The following is a 20,443-nucleotide window of genomic DNA, read 5'->3' on the forward strand; positions in this document are numbered from 1 at the left end:
AGTACGGCCTATACTTTTCGCCAGAAAAGGACTGAGCCTAAACCCCAACGCCAAGAATAAACGGACGAATCTCGAGCTCCTACTCACCCGTGGAGCATTAAAGAACAAAAAGAACTTGATACCTTGGCACGGAGTGATCAGCAACTCCATCACCAGGCAAATCTCGAACAATTACAGTGCCCTACCCGTCTCCAGCCTCGTTGAACTACTGCGACGTTTCAGTGATCGGATCTCGGCTATAGTGTACTGTCAACGACTAGGATCCCCAAACATATTAGAGGAATTAAGAAAGCTTGACATCCTGGTGATCGACGCAGGAAATAAGTTACTATCAAAGAGACGCCAACGATCAGGGTGGTATCGGAAACAGCTTTCATTGGTTCATCCGGACTCCGCGATAGAGTTAGGGCTTCTTACAAGAGTGCTCCAGAGAAGAAATAACCTGAAGAGCATCGTTCTTCGGAACAGGACCTCCGGACGGAAGCGCCCATCTCAGAAGAGAAGCGAAAGAAAAACAAAAAGGAAACGACCTTCAAAGAATAAGAACAAGAAGAAGAGAAACAAGAGTACCGGCACCAAGTAGTCGCTAGCGCGTGTATACCACTGCTCTGGTAGCTTCCTGGAACTTCTGTTCCGGTGCGGCCTAGGTGGTGGTATACTCCAAGTAGTCACTAGCGCGTGTATACCTCCGCTCTGGTAGCTTCCTGGAACTTCTGTTCCGGTGCGGCCTAGGTGGTGGTATACTCGCCCCTGACAAGGTGAAAATGCCACCCAAACGGACGAAACAATTAACTTCTACCAGTGGAGAGGAAAGAGATGGCTGGAATTGCGAGAAATGCAAGAAAGTGTTTATAGACCCCAATGAAAAGATAATTGAATGCGACCGCTGTAGCAAACACTACTGTATCAAATGTATCAAAATGCCAAGCGCAGCCTATGAATACAAGACCAGACCAGAAGTTATCTGGTGTTGTGATGCATGTATCGACTTCGCCAGGACAACCATAAAAGAGGCAACACATCCACGGAATGATGTCGAAGAACTACGTAGCGACCTAAACACCACGATGAACTCGGTCAAAGCGCTGATGAATGACTTCTATTGCTTCATGAACGGACAGAAGAGCAGAGAAGTCCCCCAATCGAGCGGATCTACCGCCCAAAATTGGGTTCCTATTCCTCAGCAACCGGTGAAACCTATAAAAGAAATAATCCTAGAAGCATCTGCTGAACAGAAAAGAGAACAGATGGAAGAAAGTAGACGAAGGAAGAACATTGTAATTCACAGAGCACCGGAAGACAACCAACAGGGAGAAGAAGAGAGACTCAAAGAAGACGACGAACTAGTTGACTCATCACTGTGCGAGATTGAACTACCAGACTTACGAGCCAAAAAATGCAAGAGACTTGGTAAGAAACCCACCCAAGATGACCCAAATGCAAAAAATAGACCACTGATGGTAACATTCGAGACAGAGGAAGAGGTTGCAAAAGTTCTACAGAATTTGACTAAACTGAAGGGGAAGGAAAAACGACTCGTCAACCTGAGAGTTTCTCCAGACCGAAGTATGAAGGATCGAGAAATTGTCCGAGAACTAGTACAGAGGGCAAAAAACCTGACAGCAAACGAAACAGGAGACTACGTGCACCTCGTCCGAGGGAAAACCATAATAAGAGTCAGAGCCAGAAAAAAGCATACAGACGGAACCTCGAACTCTGGTTCAGCAACGTGGACACACTAAGTGCCCAGAAGACATCAGAACTTAGGATAAAAATTGAGGGATCAACTGTCAAACCGGACATTATCCTGTTATCAGAGGCAAAACCAAAGAACTCAACTCTACCATGGGACCCATTATGGCACAAAATTGAGAACTATTCACTGGAGGGTACCAATATGAACCCAAAGGAAAATGGACGAGGACTTCTGACCTACATCCGAGACGACCTAAAATATAACTTGATAAGTGAGGAATCCATTACAGAGATCCAACAACTTGAGATCAAATTAGCCGGCAGCACTTTAACAGTAGTAAACATGTATCGTAGCCCGAGATCCTGCGACGAAAACAACGCGAAAATCAACAAGTATCTGAAAAATATCGGAAGATCAAGGAAAAAATTCATAGTGGTAGGCGACTTCAATTATCCAGATATTGATTGGGAAGTGGCACGTGCAACTGGTGAAGCAGAGAGCAACGAATGGAGATTCCTGGAAGCCGTGAAGGACTCTTTCATGGAACAACATGTGAAGACGCCAACTCGAAGTGCCAGAAACAACCGACCATCTTTGCTAGATCTAATGCTGACGCATAGTTCCCTGGAACCAAAGAGAATAGACCATTGTGCACCCTTAGGAAAAGGCGATCATGTAATGACCAAAACATCGTTTGCTCTAACTGTAGGAACTGACATCAAGTATCGCCGAAACTACAGGAAATCCAACTTCAAAGCCATCAGAAAGTACCTGAAATCTGAATTAGACACCAACTCCACAGTCACCCAAAATGTAAACGAGAAATGGGAGCTCTTCCGGGACACGATCCAGACCGCAGTGGAGAACCACGTTCCATTGACAAAAATAACAAGAGGAGAAAAAAGTAGATTACCACTTGACTCCGCAACTAGAGAAGCCATCAAACAAAAGAAGAAGACATGGAAGCAGTTCATCAAGGAGAACTCGGACTGGTCATATCGAGAGTACGCACGAAGACGGAACATGGTCAGGAAGCTAACTAGAAAACGCCAACATGAAAAAGAACAAACTGTGGCAGCGGTGTGCAAGAGCAACCCGAAAGCGTTTTGGTCTTTCGTCAACCAGAAAACGAAAACAAGGGAAACCATCCCCGACCTTGAGAGGGAGGATGGAAACACGACAAGCTGTGACTATGAGAAAGCAGAAACGTTATCCAAGTTCTTCGCATCTGTGTTTGTCCACGAAGACGAACCAGACTGGGACATTGCAGTCACAAACCGAGGCCAAATCGACGACAACATCAATATATCAACAAGTGAAGTCTTAGAGCAACTAAAAAAATTAGACGACACGAAATCACCAGGATATGACGGAATCCACGCTAGAGTTCTGCTGGAAGCAGGAGAAATAATAGCTGAATATCTCACAGAAATTTTCAACGAATCTTGGAGAAGAGGTACAGTCCCGGACGACTGGAGAAGGGCCAACATCTCAGCGATCTACAAAAAAGGACCAAAGAAAGACGCAGCTAACTACAGACCGGTTAGCCTGACATCCGTATGCTGCAAAGTTATGGAGAAGTTTGTAAGAAAACACCTCATGAACCATATTCTGACAAACGACCTGATTAGTCAGAAACAGTATGGGTTCATGACTGGAAGGTCGACAACACTGCAGCTCTTAAGAGCAATGGACGATTGGACAGAAGCGCTAGATAAGAATAACGAAGTGGATATTATCTACCTTGACTTCAAAAAAGCCTTCGACACAGTCCCTCACCGGAGACTCTTCAGAGTACTACATCAACTTGGAATTGGAGGTAACACCCACGACTGGATCCGAAGCCTCCTCAATGGAAGAGAGCAAAGAGTGATGGTAAACGAAATTCCTTCAAGATGGGAACCAGTACTGAGCGGAATACCGCAAGGATCGGTACTAGGACCAGTCTTGTTCATCATCTACATCAACTCAATGACAGACGTGGTTCAGTCCCCACTCCTACGGTTCGCAGACGACGCAAAGCTCTACAGAGAGATCTCAACAGTAGAAGATCAACTAGTCCTCCAGAAAGACCTAGAAGAACTCCGAACATGGTCGAAGACGAGCCTCCTTGAGTTCAACGCAGAGAAATGTGTAAAGATGACATTGACATCAAAGAAGAAGACCACATCAGAGAGAACGTACAATCTTAACAAAGACCAAAATCTTAAGAGTGTGTACAAAGAGAAAGACCTGGGAATAATGACCGACAGCAAACTTAGTTTCGAAGAGCACATCTGTATGAAGTTGAAGAAAGCGAACTCTATTCTTGCCCTAATCCGCAGAAGTTTTATTAACATCAGCAAACAAGTATTTCTACAACTGTACAAAGCATTAATCAGACCCCACCTAGAGTACGCGAACCAAATCTGGTATCCAAATCTTAAAAAGCATAAGACCAGTATAGAAAATGTTCAAAGAAGAGCCACAAGGCTAGTTGGATCCCTGCGAGGTTTAAGTTATGAAGAGCGGCTCAGGGAACTCAAGCTACCAACCACAGAATACAGAAGACAAAGAGGCCGGATGATAGAAATCTTCAAAATCATCAATGGAATGTACGACGAATCTGCTACGGGAAATCTAATTCAGTTTATCGAACGAAACTCGAGGAAACATGGGCAGCAACTTTCCATCAGAAGAGCACGACTGGAGCTGAGGAAAAAGTTTTTCTCAGTTGTTGGACCTAAAGATTGGAACGAGTTACCAGAACACGTCGTGTCAAGTGAAAGCTTGTATATCTTCAAGACACGACTTGACAGACAATGGCAACACAGGATGTTCCGCGAATTGTCCTAGGGTAAGGGACAACACGGAGGAGCTGGTCGACAGAGGCAACAAACCTACAGACCAGAATACTCGAACTCGAAGATATAAAACAAGAAGTCGATCCTCCTCTGAAATGGCAGTCGGTCAACGCAGGCGTGGAATGTCAGCTCCTGTGAGTGAATATGAGTTTTAGTCTAAGGTAGGCAGCAGCAGAATCAAATAAAAAAATCAACAGGAGTGAGTCAGGGAAACTTAAGCATTTAAAAATAAAGAGCCATGAAAAACTTTTGGATCGTTTCCGTTTGTCCGCCACCCCATCTTTGTGGGAAGCACGTGTCAAAGTCTAACATAATGGTTAACTATATAATAACACATCCTCTCTAACTACTGGGGGAGGGGTACGAACGGAAAAGCTCCAGTTTTTCATACAAATTTCTGTAAAGATTTTACTGTAAAGATATAACTGTGTTCGTCCTATCCACGTTGTGGTATCTGGAAAATAGCTTTGAGTTTCATGCCAATAACACATATAGATCAATTACGATGGGGAAGTTTAAAACAATTATTATAAACGGGTCTTTTACTCTTTTTCATGCAAAATTCTGGCTTGACAGTTTGACTTTAGATAGATTCTTTTTAGTCGCTTGGACGATCGAAGTTGATGTTTGGTCTTCAAAAACGGGATAAAGTGGCGCATCATGAGTGCATTAAGCGCATGTGCAGCTCCTTCCTAGAGTTAGGAGGCTTTAGGTAATGTTCACCGAAGCCGCTGAGTAGGCAGAACTTCAGTGCGTTTGAATTGATATAGGTTTGGGACCCACCCCCGCTTTCTACCCCGCTCCTTCCTGTTACCACAGCACACCGACAACGCTCTGCGGTAATTTATCAGCTTGGGCTATCTACAACCGAACAAGCCACCCCCCGCCTGTTCCAGAGCAATTCGCCTGATGGTAGTCGGTCGTTTTGTTTTATTTCCGTCAAAACGAGACACAGGAACGAGCAAAAAGTGAATTCATGTGAACTGTAGCTCGGGCAACTCCCCATGGTGTACCCTAAATTATTATTATAGAATACATTGGTAAATAGACTCGGTTCTTCGCAATCGGATCTTTTCCCAGTTATGCGCCCCCAGTTACAGAGCACGTGCTATTACATAGTCAATCATTATGTAAAAATATGGTACGTGCGTCTGGGGGGGGGGGGGGGGGGTGCAACAAATAATATGTGCCCACTAAGCTGGGGGGCACAAACGGAAAAGATCCTCGCAATCTTTAGGTAGAATAATTCATCTGAAGGTACAATAATTATACCTTGAGGGTCTTTTATTTTAAATTCGTAATTACATCAGTATCGTGCCTTGTTTATGGACTTTTCCTCTGAATGGACTTCATTCATGTCTTTAATTCTTAATAAGTGTAACATATGCTATAGTATAATAGATTACGCTTGTTTGTCTTTCGCTGAAAATGGGCATTCTGTGCTTATCAGTCGACTTGGGCATTATAGATTGCTTGATTTGATGGTTAAACAGACTGGTTTGTGGAGCGTATGTGTGAACCAGTTTATTTAATCAGAGCTTGACAAGTTACTTGGTTAAATCTGCTTCAAAATGACTGCAGAGAATTCAGATGCCGTTGAATTGAAAAGGGAGGTGGGCCTCTTTGGAGGTATTTCCTTTATTGTTGGGACAATGATTGGATCTGGGATATTCGCGAGCCCCTCAGGTAAATTGTTTGAGTTATATAAAATTCCACCGAAAAAATACTTTAAGTTTTAAAGGTGTAATTTAGAATCGAAGTTTCAACAAAAACGATTAGATACCTTTTGCGAGAAAACAGGAAGAGAAAGAATAATGTGGCTAGACAGTTTTGTGAAAGTGATTTTTAAAATTCAAAATAAGGGTCGGTCATACAATCACATTACGATTGCCGAGGTTTTGAGAACTTTTAGGTGCTTTGGAAGCCTCAGGAAGCGTCGCTCTAGACTTGATTGTATGGGGTTTGTGTGGGCTTTTGTGTTTAATGGGAGCTCTGTGCTATGCGGAGTTGGGAACCCTGATTACCAAATCTGGAGGAGAGTATCAGTACATCAAGTCGGCATTCGGCTCAGCTGCAGCCTATCTTTTCTCATGGACAACAGTGGTTGTATTAAAACCGTCAGCATCAGCCGCCATTAGGTTAGAATGTCTGATATGGCCACAGAGGACTTAACAGCGTGATTTAAAATGAGACATTTGATATTCTGGCAATAGACGTTGTCAACGAGATACTCCGTGCTGTCGACAAGATTATTAAAGCAAATTTTAGTAAGATATTTTGATAATATTAATAATAAAAAAGTACATACATATCTAACAGTCAACTTAATGGTTATAAATAAATCATTTAGGGTCAACAGACTGTCAAGATGACGTCTCCTCAAACAAAGTTGAGCAGAGTGTTTACATCGTTTAAAAATTATGAGCCTTATGAGAAATCGAATGATGTATTCAAAATAATGCAATTTTTTTAACCATCTGTGAAAAAGAAAAGAGAAAGAAAGGAATTAAAGAGAAAGACGGGAATTAAAGGAAATTAAAGACAGGAATTTGGATGTGCGAGCTCTTTGACTTCAATTATATCCAGACGAACAACTGAATAATGAAGTTTTGTGTCTCTTGTTACAGTTAAAATTAGCAATATCAGTAATTGTTTTTTCTAGTGTTGAGATTGTCTAGCCTCTTCTGCTCACTTAAACTTTTTTAATGATCCTCTATTGTTTTAACGTTATCAAAATATTTGTCAAATACATTTTACTAATATTTTAAAGAGCTCGTCCTTTCCTTACCTTATCTATTCTTCGTGGCGCACGCCCCATGCGCCGGCGCCCTGCAGTAGAAGTGTCAATAGGAACCATGGTAGAGGAAGGGAGGCTCTTGTCCTAAATGTTTCTATATATTTTTCTAATCCTGATTCAAAATCACTACACATTATATTTTGATTGCTATTTTTCCTTATCTATGGTGGTTTCTGGTGATTATAGTGCTGATGCTAAAGTCTAGTTTGACTTTGATTCGTTTCAGGATTCTCCCGGCTATGTGTTAGGAGAGACATTTTATGTCTGACGCCAGATATGTTGTGTTAAACTTTTTTATGTACTTCGTATTTAATCGAGGCGCTCTTTGCTTTCTCTTTGTGGCAAGAAAAGCTGTTCAGGCATTTTCACTTTTTGATGGTCTTGTCCACCATTTTCTGACAGGAAACACTGCCTGAAGTTAACGCATCTTCAACTATCTGTTCAGTTGTTGCAATGCGATCTATATTTCAGTCTGACATTTGCCGACTATGCAATGAAGATCTATCAAGATGACTCTACAAGCTGCGCCGATGAATACATATATACTCAAAGAGCAATAGCCATTTGCGTAATCTGGTTAATCGGTTTCATTCACATCTACAGCGTATCACTCTCAAACAAAGTTAGTCAATGCAAATCTTAATCTGAAATCTTCCACTGCTAATTGCTTTTGGCTGAATAAACGTGTCCCACATGAATTATTTGAGGACATATTAGAAATCAGTCGATATGCTATAACAGCATGTTGGTTGTTCCGACGCCATCCTGAGGGTAGGCGATAGAGGTGCTATATCTCACAACTGAATGACGACAGGACAGGAGTTTCATTATTTTTCAGGTCCAATCTGTCTGCATGGTGGCTAAAATTGCTGCTATCATCTTCATCGTCATTCTAGGACTGATCAAGATTATCCAAGGCAACACGGCGACGCTTAGGAGCGGCTTTGAAGGAAGTGAAACAAACGTGTTTCATTTGTCGCTTGCCTTTTATCAGGGCTTGTTCTCCTATGACGGCTGGAATCAGCTCAATTTCCTTACGGAGGAGCTTAAAAACCCGCAGCGTAATTTACCGCTAGCTATAATTCTGGGAATACCGCTAGTCATGGTCTGCTACCTACTAATGAACGTCGCCTACTTTGGAGTTCTCACCAAGGATCAGGTTTGTATTTGTCTAGTAACGATAGTTACGATAGATGTAGGTTGAGCTATCACTGGCCTTGTTTTTTCACAAAAGAATCTAAATTGTACTAGCGAGCTGTTTTTTTGCAAAATCTGTACAGTCATATGCTTTTCAAATAGGAGTGCAGATATTGTCACCCCGAAACACGATGTGAAACAACGTTCTTTCAACAAAAAGCCGTTTTCTCGACAATGGTTTTTTTAACTGCTTCTGTCAAGTTAACTTCTGTTTTTAATAGCCGCACAGCGATAGCTGAGGCTATTATTGGCCTTCTCTTGGTTTTTTTTATTTCGTCGTCATGATTTTTGTTACGACCATATGACGTCACAGCCACTTTTTGTTCATTCGTTCATGCAATTTCAACTGAATTGCATGTGTGACGTCATTTTTCGCTCTTAGTGGAGCGAGTTTTTTTGTTCATGCGCGTGATTAAATTTTTGGTCACACTTGACTTACCTCACTCTCAAAAATGACTTTCTCGATTTGAAATCGACTTTTATTTACTTTAATTCAAAGAGATAAGGTCAAATGGGTGTGTGTCACTCTAAATGAAGTTTATTTGAGATCAGCTAATAGAGGCAGCCAGAACTTATACAGATTTTTAATCAAAATATAACAGATCAGCCTTCAATGAAAAGACAAATTTTTTGTCTGTTTTTTTTACTGTTTTTAGACTGCCGATCTACGAATCTACTGCGGCTATTTTCTGGCAATCTGCCAGCTATGTTTACTGTTTTCTTCTCAAATTATTTGGATATCTTTTCGGATATTTTTCTAAATCGTTTTTAATTGGTCGCGAACGAAGTTTGAAGCAATTTTTGCAAACGCGTTGCCTTTTTGCAAAATTTTTTGCTGGACCATTTCTGCGATTTTGCTCTAGAACATTCTGCTACTTCTCAAGTGACTTTCAAGCTTTTCTTCATTTTGAGTAATTTTTTTGCTTCTTTTCTGAAATGAAATTCGTTGCTCATGTAAAAGTGATTGTTAGCGGTTGGGTAACAACGTGGTTGTAGCCTAGTGGTTAAGATGTCTGACTGCTATCTTGGAGGTCGTGAGTTCATGCCACTCCCAGTTTTTGCACCTAGCAGATTTCTAAGCTACACCACTAAACTAAATTTCCATTGACTGTTGTTCGAGAGCAATGCATCCGACGTTAGTTAGTTAATGTTTTAGAAAAGCTTTCTCTAAGTCATATCGAGGTCACGCTCTTTCTTTGTTCTATTAAATTGTTTTCAATTGTTTTTCAGGACTTTCCCTTCAATGATTTTTACAACAGCAGGAGTTTGAGTTTTTAGGCGCTGTCTTTTAAACTATTTTCGGCTTCGTGTAGTTATATATAAGTCCAAATTATGTAGGGATTTTCATCCAGCTAGAGTTAAGAAAGGCGTAATTTTTTTTGAAAATGCTTTATAAGCAATGCAAGGAAACTGTTTTGATTTTCGGTTGATCACAGCTCTTATCAGCGTTGCCACTTAAAATTCGGTTTCTTGATTTTATAGCTGCTAAACTGTCAAATGAGCGTTGCTATATTGTTATATCTTGTCGTCTGACGTTTTTCTGTTGTTATAAATTTGTTCACGACAAAGCTGATAAGTCAGTTTCTGAAAAATATTTCCCTCACTAAGGGCTATTGTGCGCGTTAGTTCATTTCCCACCCTCTGAAGATTTTGATCATACGTGATATACTTCACTAAGCAAGCGGACTTTGGCACTTCGAAATTTGATTTGTTTAATTCAGGTAAAAAAAAGATACCTTTATGAAGGTCCCAAGCAAATAGGCTTCTGTGGAGTGAATTCGATCCAGCCAATTTGTTTTTTTTTGTGCTAGTCTGTGACATAGGTTTTTAAACGTTGACGACACTTTTTCAACTCATTTCTGTATCTATTTCAGCATTCTTCGCCGCGCAATTCTAAGTCGCAGCTATATCGTCACGCTGCCGACTATTATCTCTATTTTAGCACCATTGGAGTTTATAAATAGCCTTATGGCTGTACGCTTGGTTTCTGGTTATATTTTAAATGCTCCAGATAAATATTTAAGAGCCAACCCCACCTCGGTTGTCTATTAGTACGGCCGAATTTTTTTACTATCCAACTGCACTTTTGTTGTTCACTTTTTTTCTACGCTTGTCTTGTCAATGAGACGTGAAATTGGAGTATTGAATCTAATCACACTGGAATGGAGAGAGGACTGAAAGAAGTCTGGTTTTGAGCCGCAAAGTTTTTTTTTTCAATTGTCTATTTTTATTCCAACTCCAATGCTGTGCGACAACCGTCACGGTTTTAATCTTCATGTTTTAACCCTCCATAAACGTGCAGCCTAGCATATTTCTTTTTTTTTCGGATGATCTAGGCCACCATTTTGACATTTGAGGAATTCTTCGGTTGATATCAGCTTTTCGGTTATATCAAGTCCATCTTTTCAAGCGAGTTAGCCATGCTTCGGCATCGGATGAAATCGTCTTTTTCATTGTTATCCACAGGAGCTGCAGATAAGCATATCAGTAACTTCGAGCTCCTTTATTCCGTTTATGGGTACACTCGGCAAGGTCGTACACTCCGGCGTGAGGTGCACGTGGGTGATGCAGGACACAAGATTAAGCTCTTCTGCTCGCACTAATGATGTTCTTACTGGTTTTACACTTTTTCCCAGACTTCTGATTTCTTGCCGACTTGAAGTTGAAATCAAAATTCAAAATAGTTTTGACCAGTTACCAAGGAAATCAATATCTAGGCACTTCACGAAACTATTTGTGTTTCGTCGATTTTCTGTTAGTCTTAGCTGTTTAGGTTCAAATTCAAATCGTATCAACTTAGTAATGATGTATTCGCCCAACTTTGGTGATTTTAATGCACTTCTGATGCTTGGGACTACGAGGTTAGAATTAGTTTTGATCTGATCCAAGAAAACTAATCTCTAGGACTCCACAAAATTAATTAACCTCGTTTGAAACTGACTTTGCACTTAGACTTTCTGTTGCGGGTTTCTTCGTCGCTGTTTTGGAAGGACTGTTCCTTTTCTCGGTGATCGTTTTGAGGTTATCACCGTACTTCCTTACAGTAGTCAGTCTTGGTTTCCAGAAGAGAGTCGAGGTTCAGCTTTCTATTTGGCTTCAAGACTTCTGGATCTTTGTCTTTTTCTCTTGTCAGTAGATGATTAACGATGTGGAGTACTGAGATACCTGTCTCCTATAGCTATTTAAAGACGTTGGGTGCACCTTTCTGACACAGTAAACAATTCCAACCACCCTTTTCCAGTTTGCAATTTCAGAAACCATTTGCGCTTCAGATAGGGGTGTTCGGGGGTCACCTTAGGGGTTAGTCAAGGTATGACGTCGTGCCAGAGATTGACTTTTATCCGTCAAGAAAATTTCTGCGATTGCTTTCTTTACAATTTTGAGTTTATCTTTGGCGTTGGGATGAGGGTTGAAACCATACTTCTTAATCACCTGCTTCGACAAACGAAATCATTCCTTGGTGTTCCTCTGCTCCTTCTTAAAAGAGTGATGTAGTGAACTTGCATCAATAACAATTACCATCAGGAAATGGCTTCCCTGGATTTCATTTGGTATCTGAAACTATTTAACTTCATTGAAGAAAATTATAGTCTTATGAGAAATTGGATGTTTTTAAAGTACTGCTAATAGTTTTAACCATCCGGGAAGACAAAACAAAAAATTAAACAAAAAGGAACAGGTTAAAACAATTTGGTTGTTACACAAAGGCTATTTTCTGTAGAAGAGTTTATGTTGAGATGTTCACACTTTTTGGACCTTTCTCTTGTCAATGCGAAGTGAAATTGGAGTAGTGATTTTAATCACGCTACAGTGGTGAGAGGACTGAAAAGTGTGTAGTTTTGAGGCGTGAAGTTTTTTCAAATATCTATTTTGATTCGATTTCGAATGCTCTACTACCACCTTCAGGCTCCTAATCTACTTAACGCTCCATAGTCTAAACGCTCCATAGACATGCAGACTATCGTAATACATATATTTTCTGACTCGCTAGACCACCATGTAAACATTTTAGGAATTTTTAATGGTTGCAATGTTTAACATTTCGGGCGGTTTTTGAGTTTTTGGTTTAATCAATTTAAATTGACGTTTTTCTTAGGTGATAAAAGTCTATTGCAAGACTGTGAGCTATATGGTTTGGTACTGCAAACATAAGAACGCAAAGTGCTACTAATGCTTGCATTGTTTTTCAGGTTTTTAATAGTCATTTTTAAGTTTTTCGAGCCTCAACGACCAGAAAACCTCCCCTGGGGTTTGTTAAAAGGTTATTGAATATCTTCTAGTAGCAATGGACTTTTTCACATTTTCATGGACTTGTTGTCCTTTTTCGAGTTGGTCGATCTTTATTGTTGTTTTGAGTTATTGTTGTTTTGAGTGAATATCTTTTGTCATGTGTGAATTACTTCTCAAAATTATTTTTGCTCTCTCCCAGACACACGCGCGCATAAACACAAATTGACGTTTGCTTTCCTTAAGTCCAGTTGTTTAGGTGCAGTGAAGATATCCGAATCTAATCACAAGTTTTTTGCGGACTGCTTTACAGTTCCTAATTCTAAATCAATTGAAGATGTCTCTAAAATAAGTCAAAAACCATCTTTTTAATCTAGTTGTGAGATTTTTAATTGCTCTCGAGCGAAGTTCGTAGCAGTTATTGTAAACGCGATGGTCTTTTTAACGCAAATTTTGTGCTTGACCGTTTTTGCGCTTTTCTTCTAGAGCTTTCTTTGACTTCTCAAATGACGTTTTCACTCTTTCGTTCTTCATTTTTGAGTATTCTCTATTGCTCTAACTCCGAAGTAAGGCGTGTCGCTAAAATAAAAATGGATTGCAGCTAAGCAACAAGAAGGGCCTTATAGCCGATTGGGCAGTGCTTCTGGTGAGGGATCGGTAGATGTATGGCTCGAATCGGAGCGTGGTCAACTATTTTTGCACCCATAAAGAAAAATTTATCTAGGCTATAGCCCCTGAATTGAATTGGCTCGCCTGCCGTTTGAGACCAATTCTTCCGACATTAGTCGGTTTATGTTTTGATTTAGTTTTTTGAGACCTAAAAGTTTACAAAACTACCGCAGCTAATTCTAGTAATCTGCCTGCTGTGTTCATTGGTATTTTGATTCGACAGGCTATCTTCTGGCAATCTGCTTAGCTTTTTTAAAAACTTGAACTCGAATTTTAAGGAGCAATGTGCGTGTTTTGACAATGCAAAAAAATGATGTAAGAGTTCACTGATTTTTAAATATATTGACTCGAAGCGTTGCTGTATATGAACTGATGTCAATATAGTTCTACTACACGAAGGGGATAATGTTGTTTTTAACCGAGATGGGCTTACAGCCGGTAGGATATAAATTGTTATCTTGAAAAAATAAATCGGTAAGGTCAATTGCACTATAAGTTAAAATACCGTAAATAAAATAGCCTGATATGAAAGTTTTAGGCCAGTAAGTCTGGTTATACGAGACCGCACAAACAATAAGAAAATGAGACCTTATTTGGATTTTTGCCCTACTTTCGTTTGAGATTGAATTCCTGTGACAATTGAAAAGTTGGTTATTTTGTGTAGGTGCTGAATGAATCAGCGTTGGCCATAGTTCTGGGGAATGAGATGCTGCCCAAGTACATTGTGTGGGTGATTCCTCTCTCTGTTTGCTTCTCTACTCTAGGATCAACAAATGGAGAGATGTTTGCTTGTGGAAGGATTGCCTACTCCACTGCCAGAGAAGGACATCTTCCCAGAATTCTATCATTCTGTCACATCGATTTCCAGACACCCGTTTTGGGTACGTACAAGTTTTGGGATCTATTCTGTTTCGCCCCCCCCCCCAAGCTTAGTGAGCATAAATTTTTTATGACCCCCAGGCGCACGTGCTATTTTCTTACGTAGTAACGTGCTATATAACAACATATAATTTGTAACGGGCGGTCATAAAAACCACTGGGGGCCGAAACAGAATAGATCCAAGGGTGTCAGGACAATTTACCCGATTCCATTTTACCCAATGCCATTATACCCAATGCCATTTTACCCATCCCGCCATTTTACCCAATTCCAATTTGCCCAATGCCAACTTACCCAATTTACCTCATTGCTAAATTAACCAGAACGACTATTTAGCCGACTAGAAAATAAATGGCCCGTGGGACATGATATGAAACTATCACAACCGAACATGGAATTAGCGGACTATATAATTAAATGGCCCGTGGGACTTGATATGAAACTATCACAACCGAACATGGGATTATATTGTCTACAAATGTTTTAAATCATCCTTCTAATAGCGACTGCTAATTTGTAATCGGATAATTGAACGAAAAGATCAAAGAGCATTGGGTAAGTTGGTATTGGGTAAAATGGCATTGGGTAAAATGGCAGGTTGGGTAAAATGGCGTAGGGTAAAATGGCATTGGGTAAAATGGAATTGGGTAAATTGTCATGTAACCGATCCAAGTTTTGATAATTGATGACAATGATTGTAACCCGTTTGTAAGCCACCTGATCGATGGATCGCTAGTCTGTAAAAATTCTGGGATCTTTTTCGTTTGTGCCCTCCCCCCAGCTTAGTGAGTGCATTTTACTTGCACCCTCAGACGCACGTGCCATATTTTTACGTTATGGTTTACTATGTAATGGCACGTGCTCTGTAACTGGGGGGTGCATCCAAAATCTGACTGAAATTGTGTTATCTGTCAGGCTCGTTAAAATATTCAGAAGCTGAACTTAATAAAGCAGCTAAAATTGCAAACGCAAAATGGTCACAGTTCACTCCGCAGCTCAAATAAAAAACCATAACTCAAAAATAAGAAACTGAAATAATTCAGTGGTGCATTAAAGTTTATTGAGGTGATCTCAGTTTATTTGAAGGATAGTGCAAGCAGACAGAAGTTTAATGTAACTTGATATGGTTGAACTACATCCCCATTAGGCTGTTTTTAATTCGTTCACTGAAAATTGGACTTGCTGAGCTAAGCAGTTATTTCAGAGCAACTATTTCAGGCGTTGTATTGACAACTTTTGTGAGTACCATCTACGTTCTGGCTGGTGATTTCAATGGTCTCTTGGAGTACTTCAGTTTTGCTGCGTGGGTGTTTTATTTTATCACTGTGCTGGGTCTGATTGTGCTCAGGTTCAAGATGCCAGATGAGCATCGGGAATTCAAAGTGCCCATTGTGATTCCTGTTGTATTTTGCTTATGTGCGCTGTATCTGATTGTCGCGCCTCTGATTGCTGAGTTCAGTTTCAAGTACATTGGAGCTGTTGTCTTCATTCTGTTCGGTCTCGTTTACTATATTCCTTTCGTATATTTCGGAATTACTATCCCATGTCTGCATGGCTTTTTCAAAAAAGTCCAGTATGCTTGCAACATTGCGGTCTCTGCTTACCACGAAGAGGGAGAATCAAATGGGGAAATCAAGAAGAACACCGACAAAGTGGAACTCGAAGAGACAAGAGATGAAAAGGAGGTCTAAACCCGTAGCCAACCTCTACAACTGTTTCTTTTTCCCGGTTGCTGAATCAGACATTTTCAAATTTTATTTTCTTTTAGTACTCTTAGCAGTAATTTTAATTGCCATTTTAGCCTCTCATTTTTTAATTTTAATTCATTATTATTGTAAAAGGGGTGTATTTGTTTATGAAAGCAAAATTCTTGTTCACTGGGAAAAGGAAACAGTCCAACTTTAAATGCCAAATGAAGTTTACAGTATCAAATCAGGAAGCATAAAATGCCACCCAATCTTTCATGTCATCGTTTTTGTTATTCAGTTGATGCTTGAGCTTGCTGTATGATATTATAACATTCTGAGCTTGATTTAGTTGTCTTTTGTATTTGCAAATCTTTTCGGTATTTTGAATCTACTCATTTCAGTATGTTTACAATCGCTAAGTTCTTGATTACCTCAGTGTCATCATAATACGTTCTCTCTCCAACGTGCCTTTTTATTGCTCTCAAGCTATTTTTGTGTGGACATTTTGTACTCAGCGCTCTATCTCTTTTCGACAGCAATTAGCCTGAAGTATACGACGTACGCAAACTGTGGAAAAACTAGGCATTACTCGAACCATTGTTGCCCCCCCCCCTTATGTTATACTCTGTCTGATTATCTTTGATTTCTGATTATACCTGCCTATATTTTTAATTCTGTAATGCCTAAATTCTTTAATTAGAGATGAGTTGTCTTGAGAGCCCTTCATTTGACTGTGGTCGCTTATGTTGGCATATATGTATTAATATTTGTATGCAATCTAACGCAATTCAATAATATCTCAATCCATAATTAAAGTGCTGTCACAGACGTTTATACTAATTTCAATCGGCATAAACTGAAAGTGTGCCTTGTACAAAAGGAGTGGTCTTTAAGTTCTTCTCCGAGCGAAAATATTAAAAACAAACAAATTGCAAATAAGAAATAAAATGGCGTCACTTTTCTGTTTACAATATTGCTTAAACGCAGTTCTCGACATGAGTACACGACATGAGGAAAATGTGGCTCTAAAAAACTTAACGAGACATATTCATGTTGAAAAATTGCTGATAAAAATTGATTTTTTTGCTACTTGAAGTGTAGAAGATCTCAGAACGTTAAGATGGAGTTATAGTTTGGAAGAATTCGCTTTCTCTATAAAAAATACGTATCAGAAAAATGAACTCCGTTCCTTCAGCTCATTATTTGCTGTCCTGGTAATCATAGCAACTGGGTATTGTGAGAGAGCATGCCCCGTTCGCAAAGACGTTGATAACCTATTGAGTTGTTCGCCTCTGAATGGGATGGAAAGTTGTGCCTTTTGGGTCTGGCGTTCAATTCACTGTGAAAGAGTTTGATAATCCGTCGATAAATGTGAGTTGAAAGCGTATTGCAAGGTAAATATGCTGGATACCTTGCTGAAAAACTACCAGACGCTTATCTAATTGCTAGCAAAACTAGCTGTCCAAAAGATAAGGCTGCTCCCAGGTTTTTCTAATACTGGGCTAAGGCAAAACTTCTAATTTAAATTAATTAAGGGTGAAGTAAGTACATTTAACCGAGTCATGTGATAGTTCATTTGTACAGCTGGGTCAGGGCTTTCAGTCAGATAAGATATTGATATTACCCTGCGCAAGTTATGCGATTGAGAACTGATAATAGTTTTTAAAGCTGAGCAGACAGACATCAAAGCAAAAAGTAGAAAAGGCACAGAGAAGTACAATGAGTCAACAGCTAAGGCATTTGTTTATTAATAGCCGCACAGCGATAGCTGGGGCTATTATTGGCCTTCTCTTGGTTCTTCACAATTCAAAGAATTTGAATTGTATTGGGGCGCTGTCTTTTTTTTAAGATCTGTTCACACATTTTCATGATTTTTGAAGTCAAATTGGAGTAGTGATTTTGGTCACGCCGAAACAGGAAGTGGAGCGAAAAAGCGAGTGGTTTTGCGGCGTGAAATTTTTTCGCTCTAAATTTAAATTAGAGTGAGAAAACGGTGTTTGAACAAAAATTCGCTTTCTCGCTAGTGTTTTTTATTCACATGCGGCAATTTCACTTTGATTTTTACTGTTTTTTCGATTTTTGGATTGGATTTTTTTCTGAATGGTTTTCCCAATCCATTCATAGTCTCTTCTAGGTCTAGTTTTCTGTTTAGTCAATGAAAATTCTTTGAATTGTACGTCAGGACTTGTCCTGCTATGCTTTATTTCGTCATGATTTTTGTTACGACCATATGACGTCACAGCCACTTTTTGTTCATTCGTTCATGCAATTTCAACTGAATTGCATTTGTGACGTCATTTTTCGCTCTTAGTAGAGCGAGTTTTTTGTTGATTCGCGTGATTAAATTTTTGGTCACACTTGACTTACCTCACCTTCAAAAATGACTTCCTCACTTTGAAATTGACCTTTATTTACTTTAATTCAAAGAGATAAGGTCAAATGGGTGTGTGTCACTCTAAATGAAGGTTATTTGAGATCAGCTAATAGAGGCAGCAATAACTTATACCGATTTTTAATCAAAATATAACAGATTAGCCTTCAATGAAAAGACGAATTTCTTTGGTCTGTCTTTTTTAATGTTTTTTTAGACGGCCGATCTACGAATCTATTGCGGCTATTTTCTGGCAATCTGCCATCTATGTTTCTTAAATTTTAAGTGCTTCCTTTCCAGTATGATACGAGTCGTGTTTTTTATGCTTGTATTTCTTGAGGATTTTGATATTTCGAGACTTCTTAATTTTTTCCGCGTTTTTTTTGTAGTTCACGCTATTCATATGCTCCAGATCACTTTTGTAAATGATAAAAAGATGAGGACAAAGTGAATTTTTGAGGTATGCCAATCGTTCTTAATTTCAGCCAGTTCCAATTAGTTTTAATGACCAGATATCACAAACTGCTGATTAAATTGCAAAATGGATCTATGGTCCTGGTAGTCAATATTTTTATGAAGTTTTTGGCTACTAGTTGTGTCAGATGATTTTTGTATTCCAGGAACATGCCCAATTTTTTCCCGGCTTTGAATACAGGGATTCTTTTTGTTTCTCTACTAACGTGCTCCCTGTCTACCGTGCTCTTTTCTCGGAAACCAAATTCTTGTTGTTGAAAAGTCACCTGCGATCTGATAGTTAGCTGTCCTCGATAGAAATACGAGCTATTGTGAAGCAATCAGAGACCACTGACCTTTCTTCTGAGAGTTATCTGCTGAGAGCATCGTCTAGTGATTGTTTTCAAACATAGTTGACGTTTATTTGGTACTCGATGCCCTCCGATTTGGAGCTATTTCTTACTCGGAATTGGGTTCACTGATTGTTTAGATCAATAGCACTTGACTTATTACTCCAGAAGCGGAAAGCAATAATGCGCACACCTGTTCCCTATTTCCTGATATACTTTATGGAACACGAAGGCTGCGCCATTCGTGGAATTTTGCTTATGGGGATATTTCACCCAGGCACCTCCTTGTGCGTATTGCCAGTATACCAGTACATCTACGCCAGTGGCATAAGCGATTCCAAAAAACTAAAAGCCACAAAATTGCTGAAATTGATGATCCGAAGAGAAAATTGACTAACAGAGTATTTTATTTACCCACTGCTCAGAGTAATCACGTCCCCGATACTGCATCTTATAGCCAACCATGAACTCATTGACGTTTTGGTTGATTGTATCCCGGCAGAAAGATTTAAACATTCCAGTCTTCATATCTCTCCCAGTGGATTGACGAATACCATCACAGTCACGATCAGAACAGGAGCAAACTAGCAAAGAGAACATTTTCACACTGAGTAACCATAACTTAAAACCATTTTATCGAATGTTCTTTACCGGAAACAAAACCAGTTGAGTGGAAGAACAAGGAAGAAATAACACACTCCCCGTAGCCCTCCGCGTTATCCAGCCTCACATTCCTCCATTCGGGACCGCTCGGTGTCACCATCGCTCGTTCCTCCAGGACGGTACAGCGCCAGAACTGTAGTCCGCAACGCTGACAACGCCAATACTTGTCTCTTTTGGAACACTGTAGCAACGAGGACGAACGCTTGAATTGTCCCGAATGAAGCACGGTATGCACTGATGAATGTAGCTGCAAAAAACACGTGGCAACTATGGAACCAAACTCGCACAGCAATAGTTTCCTCCGCTCATTGGATGAAAACAATTACAATAAATTTTTCTTCCATATCACTACATAGCGCACATACTCCCCACTACATCAGGTAAGTATATCACAACAACAACAGAATTTATCTCACCTATCATTGGGTGGGAAATATCTATATAATACAAGATACCACAGAACATGGGGATAGCTGTACCAGTTGCACTCAACACAGAGACGATGTCCTGCAACTTCAGAGACGATGTCCTGCCGCTCGAAGCCACCACAGAACATGCGGATAGCTGTACCATTTGCACTCAACACAGAGACGATGTCCTGCAACTTCT

The 20,443-nt window shown here is 39.9% G+C and overlaps 3 protein-coding genes across 4 annotated transcripts in view; all 3 read left to right on the forward strand.

The window, feature by feature from the left end:
• The window catches only part of LOC142335402 (proteasome maturation protein-like), a 517,526-nt gene that overhangs the window by 455,417 nt on the left and 41,666 nt on the right, over window positions 1-20,443 (forward strand). The window lies entirely within an intron of this gene.
• On the forward strand, window positions 1,898-4,531 carry LOC142334967 (uncharacterized). The gene has a single exon (XM_075383294.1). It carries the CDS (start codon window positions 1,898-1,900, stop codon window positions 4,529-4,531), a length of 2,634 nt encoding a protein of 877 aa, XP_075239409.1.
• LOC142334601 (b(0,+)-type amino acid transporter 1-like) lies at window positions 6,004-16,825 on the forward strand. Its single transcript, XM_075382765.1, has 6 exons — window positions 6,004-6,225; window positions 6,452-6,677; window positions 7,808-7,958; window positions 8,175-8,495; window positions 14,094-14,310; window positions 15,528-16,825. The coding sequence occupies exons 1-6, from the start codon at window positions 6,111-6,113 to the stop codon at window positions 15,998-16,000; spliced, it is 1,503 nt and encodes a 500-aa protein (XP_075238880.1). The 5' UTR covers window positions 6,004-6,110; the 3' UTR covers window positions 16,001-16,825.

The sequence above is a fragment of the Convolutriloba macropyga genome, chromosome 2, assembly GCF_964194025.1.
Source record: "Convolutriloba macropyga chromosome 2, txConMacr16.3, whole genome shotgun sequence".
In the NCBI taxonomy this organism is placed as follows: domain Eukaryota; kingdom Metazoa; phylum Xenacoelomorpha; order Acoela; family Convolutidae; genus Convolutriloba; species Convolutriloba macropyga.

What these genes read in the sequence shown, in the direction of transcription:
- LOC142334967 (XM_075383294.1), top strand. Translation starts at nt 1,898, where the DNA reads ATGAACCCAAAGGAAAATGGACGAGGACTTCTGACCTACATCCGAGAC.
- LOC142334601 (XM_075382765.1), top strand. Translation starts at nt 6,111, where the DNA reads ATGACTGCAGAGAATTCAGATGCCGTTGAATTGAAAAGGGAGGTGGGC. An exon ending in TCAGCATCAGCCGCCATTAG is followed by an intron (nt 6,678 to 7,807) that starts GTTAGAATGTCT and finishes TCTATATTTCAG; the next exon opens with TCTGACATTTGCCGACTATG. An exon ending in GCGTATCACTCTCAAACAAA is followed by an intron (nt 7,959 to 8,174) that starts GTTAGTCAATGC and finishes ATTATTTTTCAG; the next exon opens with GTCCAATCTGTCTGCATGGT.